The sequence below is a fragment of the Sinocyclocheilus rhinocerous genome, unplaced genomic scaffold (assembly GCF_001515625.1).
Source record: "Sinocyclocheilus rhinocerous isolate Xijiao unplaced genomic scaffold, SAMN03320098_v1.1 scaffold691, whole genome shotgun sequence".
Classification (NCBI taxonomy): domain Eukaryota; kingdom Metazoa; phylum Chordata; class Actinopteri; order Cypriniformes; family Cyprinidae; genus Sinocyclocheilus; species Sinocyclocheilus rhinocerous.
Window position 1 is genome coordinate 859,123 of NW_015656606.1, and position 5,024 is coordinate 864,146.

The 5,024-nt window shown below is 42.7% G+C and overlaps 1 protein-coding gene across 1 annotated transcript in view; it reads right to left on the reverse strand.

Moving 5' to 3' along the window:
• LOC107720483 (adenylate cyclase type 4) overlaps window positions 1-3,822 on the reverse strand; it is a 17,744-nt gene extending 13,922 nt beyond the window's left edge. The window contains exons 1-8 of the mRNA XM_016528201.1: window positions 3,659-3,822; window positions 2,833-2,994; window positions 2,360-2,509; window positions 2,042-2,187; window positions 1,623-1,734; window positions 1,398-1,525; window positions 649-807; window positions 416-569 (exon numbers count right to left, since the gene is read on the reverse strand). Coding sequence (XP_016383687.1) covers window positions 416-569; window positions 649-807; window positions 1,398-1,525; window positions 1,623-1,734; window positions 2,042-2,187; window positions 2,360-2,509; window positions 2,833-2,994; window positions 3,659-3,721 — 1,074 coding nt within the window. The 5' untranslated portion in view covers window positions 3,722-3,822. The remainder of the gene's footprint in view (window positions 1-415; window positions 570-648; window positions 808-1,397; window positions 1,526-1,622; window positions 1,735-2,041; window positions 2,188-2,359; window positions 2,510-2,832; window positions 2,995-3,658) is intronic.
• Between the last annotated feature and the right edge of the window lie 1,202 nt (window positions 3,823-5,024).

Here is a 5,024-nt window from a genome sequence, read left to right on the forward strand (position 1 = left end):
GCATGCATAAAATAGTCTACAATACAACAGATAATATACAAGACCGCAATAATATACACAATGACCTGAAGGATATGTGTGTTCATTCAAAGAAAGGTTTTCCTATTAATTAATTAATTAGCAAAGAAAAGTCCATCCCTTGTGGATTTTCCTTATGGACAAGGCAGTGATTTTCTCCACCTAAATTCCATTAGGTCGTAAATGTATCTGGTGTCAGGGTTGCCATGGTAACCAGGGTCCTGGACCTTGTTCACAGACAACTTGGCACCCAGTATGTTTATTGGGTGAGGGGTCTGTGAACGTTTGTTAATCTAATGAATAATTGATTTGTTAAATCAATCAAATGAAGGTGTGTCTGATTGGTCCAGACGCTACAGCAGATAACTGATAGTCAATAATGAATATTGTTGATCACCTCAGGTGTCGTGTTGGAGTTTTCTGCATTAGGATCGATGACCAGGAACGTTCTCTTTTCCTTCAGTGTGGAATTGCGACTCCCGCCATTTCCTTCCTCCACCTGATATTTCCCGTCCAGGTGAGCGAGCGTGTCCTCTGTAATGTGGACTCTCCTGTGAGAAACCATCATCATCAGAATCATCACCAATAATACTACGGTAATCAGACCTGAGAGGTGTAAAGGTGTGGTACCCAGGCACTCCTCCAGACTCCATGTGATTGGCTAGAGTCACGTCATCTGACCAGACGTCGTACTGCCACTTCTGAAGGCCGATCACGCCGGACAGGACATTACCCGTGTGCACGCCAACACGCATGTTGATGTTCACGTCCGTCGCCTCCCTCAGCTTACTGCAAAAAAATCCTCTCATTTTAAGACCCGAAAAATTTTCGTAAAAAAAAAAAAATTATAAAAAAGTTAACTGAAATAAAATAAAATATTAAACTAATTTAATAAAATAATAATTGAAAAATATTATTAACAATATAAAAAAACGAATAAAAATTGCAGCATTACAACAATTTAAACTCAAGTGAAAACAGAAAATATAACAATAATTTTAAAATATTAAGAAAAACTATCATAGCGTATCTGTCAGACCTATGTTCCTGTTTTGTTGTGTTTTCTCCCCATGTGCTCCCCGTGACCTAGTTTTCCTTTGTGTTTGATTGTGTTCATTGATCTCAAGTGTGTCTCATTAATTCCCTCGTTTAGTTGAGTATTTAAAGTGTGTTCTGCCCTTTGTACCCTGTCCAGTGTTAAACGTCTATGTCCTACGTGTGTTCCTATGTTAACCTTTGTTTGGATTAATAAAAACTGTTCTAGGTGAATTCTCCTACGTCTCCGCGCTCCTTCGCTCCTACATAGTAGGCATTTGTGACAGTATCAATGATATTAATATAACACTGTTATTAAGATGCTTTTTGATCATCGGACTCACTTTATGGCCGTGCACATGTCCAGACCCATCTGAACGCAGTTGCGAGCGTGATGAGAGATCGGATCAGGAAGACCCGACACGCAGTAATAACAGTCGCCCAGGATTTTAATGCGCAAACAGCCGTTCTTCTACAGAGAGCGAGAGAGAAAGCAGAAGAGAGAAAGGGTTGAGCACATAAAGTAAATAGAAACACAGAGAGCAGCAGTAACGCAGATCCTCGCTGACCTTGGCGATGTCGTCAAACCTGCCGAAGAGTTTGTTGAGGACGGCAACGAGCTCCTCAGGTGTGCAGGTGCTGGACAGGTGTGTGAAGCCCACGATATCAGCGTACAGGATACTGCTGACCGAAATCACAACTTCAATAAACTATAACAATTAGAAACGGAGCAATTCCAATAGGGTCAACAGCAATTTCCTCGCACTGCAGTGCTCGGGGCCTAATAATCGCTGTCTGTGAGGGCTTGAGCTTTGGGTTTGTGTGTAATCAGTATAGTCAGCTTCATATAAAAACCAAGGAAATGCTTTGTGTGTGTGTGTGTGTGTGTGTTTATGAGTGTGTTGTGCATGTTTGTTTATGAGTGTGTTGTGTGTGTGTGTGTTTGTTTGTTTATGAGTGTGTTGTGTGTGTGTTTGTCTGGTCTCACCTGATGTCTTTGTGCTGTCGGATGTAGAGACTGTGGAAGTTTGGTCGGTTCTCTTCGGCGCTGCATTTCGCAGACAGACGTTTGACGATTTCCGTCTTCAGCTCCATGGCGATGTATCGCGGCAGCACAGACAGCAGGAGATGCTCCTGGACACACGGGTTAACCGGTTTAACATTGTCTTTATTTACAATGTATTTATTTATTTATTTCAGCTCTGTTCCAAAGCCTAAGCATTGGAAAGCAACATGCACACACTCAAAAACACCCTACTGAGACACACACGGTCTGAATGAAGTATACATGTATGCAAGTCTGTACCTGGTCACGTTTCTGTTTGGCTTGTGTGGCGCGGTTTCTGCTGAAATCTTCCCGTTTCTTGCTGGACTTCCTGTGAGCGTGTTCAGTGTGCCACAGGTGAAACACACCCACGGCATTAACACACACGAACAGCACTGCGTTCGCCACCAGCTGACACAGAAAGAGGTTTTGAATATGTGCGGCGGCAGGAAAATCATCTGGCGTCAACTGATGGCCTCCACTGCTCACCATTTGCATATAACATTTCCTCTGACCAGCCATCAATACATATGTGTGTGTGTGTGTGTATACATACTGTATGTGAGTGTGTGTGTGTGTATGTGTGCCTGTGTGTGTGTGAGTGTGTGTGTTTGTGTGTGTGTGTGTGTGTGTGTGTGAGTGTGTGTGTGTGTGTGTGTGTGTGTGTGTGTGTGTGTGAGTGAGAGAGAGAGAGAGTGTGTGTGTTTGTGTGTGTGTGTGTGTGTGTGTGTTACCTGCACGGCCAGGTCTTGTGTCTGAGGGCTGGTTACAGACACATACACACTGATGACAACAATGTGAGAAACACTGGTTCCGATGCCGAAGCTCAGAGCCCATGAGAGCGGGAGAGGAAGAACTGTATAAACAGACAGCGACAGGAAGAGGAAGAACGCGACCTGACGAAGAAAAACAACAACATTACAGCCGAAAATCAGCATTTCTCATATATACAGCAGAGTTATTATTGACAACTACAACTAACTTAACAACTTAACATTATCGGAAATAAAATTAAATTAAAAAAGTATTTTTTTCAGCTAGTTGCCTAGGCACCATTTCTATTATTAGTATAGTTTAGCTTGATGTACTAAAATAACTAAAACTAGACCAAAACTGAATTTATTACTCTATAATCTTTGCACTCAAACCTTGTTCAAACCAGGCATGTTCATGATACATGCAAACTTAAATTATTGACTATTAAAAGTGTATTATTACAATTTTAATCAATTAAAATTCGGAATTGCAGAAGATTTCCTGCATGAGGATTAAGGACGTTTACAAATATTTTTTACTAGCAATTTTTACTGAAAATATTTTTGAGCTTGGCATAACCAGAAAAATTTATATCTTTAGGTTAGATTACATTTAAATAATTTACATGACTTTTCCAGGTCTAGAAAACACACCTAAAATATTGAAAATTAGGTTATTACATTTATCTTCAGGATCTGTGTATTTGCAGAAAGCATGTTTCTGATGAAAAAATAAAATAAAGTAAGTACTAGGTCTAAAATCAAGTGTACATCTAAACTAGTGGTGCTCATCTGATCAGCTGACCTGCTCCCAGGCCGTGACGACGCCTCCGGTGAAGATGAAGACGAAGGCGATGATGAGGAGCATGGACCAGATGAAGAGCGCCAGAGGTGTTTCTCCTCGCCGAACCACCGGCAAACACGGCAAACACAGCAGCAGAGGCACGCAAACACACACCACCACACACACCACTGCAAATGCCGCCACGTGAACACTCAGGCTCTGGATGTGTGAGAGAAACAAACACCTCACGTTTTCAAACGTTACACACACCTGCTGGAAAATCCAGCTGCAGCTAGTTTAAAGGAATCATTCAGCCCAAAAATGAAGATTTGCTGAAAATGAGCTCATTTCATCCCAGATCAGGATGAGTTTGTTTCTTCATCAGGTTTGTAGAAATGTAGCACTGCATCAGTGTCTCAGCAATGGATGCTCTGCAGTGAATGGGTGCCGTCAGAATGAGAGTCCAAACAGCTGATAAAAGACATTTTTAACTAAAATACCACAGAGTCCATAATCCATAATAACGCTTCCTGCAGTGAAAAAGTGCATCTCCTGTTGTCTCTCACATCAAAATCACCTACATAGCTGTTTAAACGCTGCTTGATCTGTGCAGATTTCTCTCCTGAGGAAGCATTATTATGGATTATAGATTCGTATTTGAGCATAACCTGAGGGTGAGGATATTCTTATTTTGGAGCTGAATTATCCCTATAGTGACCACCTTAATCAGGTAGGATCAGGTTTTTCCAGCAGGGATGTACACAAAATTTGCATTTTTTGCAAACAGCAAGGTGAGTAACCAATAAGTGTGTACATAACCATCAGTCAGCTCTTACCCTGCCGGTGGAAGGGATGATGATGATGATGGTCACGCAGAAGAGGATGGCTATTAGTAATCCAGACACCAGCAGCGGCGTCTCCTCCAGACAGCGCAGAAACGCCATGTTCACCGCACGGAAACAGCAGCACGCGCATCTGCCGGACCTCCAGCGGGATTTACGCGGTTCATCGTCCACTATGAACCTGCTGCGAGAGCTCTGAGAAACCTCAGTGGTGGCATTGGAAGTCCTGGAGGTCTCAGATAGCGTCGCCAAACTGCGTCTCCTGTCGACGGCATCAGGTTGAGTCCAGTGTGGGATGTTCTGAGAAGGAGTGCCATTGCTAAGTCCATTTATGGTGCGATTATTGCGTTCCTCATCAGGATTGGGAGCGCTAGCGCTGAGGGATTCACTAAGATGGCTCTTGATCCTCAATGATGTACGTGGTTTCAGGGGTTCGGGGACGTTCCCGAGCTTGGCGACACCCAGCTCGATGTAAACCTTCGAGTTGTCCAACATGCTCACGCTTTTGGATCTTTGCTTGTGCTTCTTTTAACGATTTCTGTTCC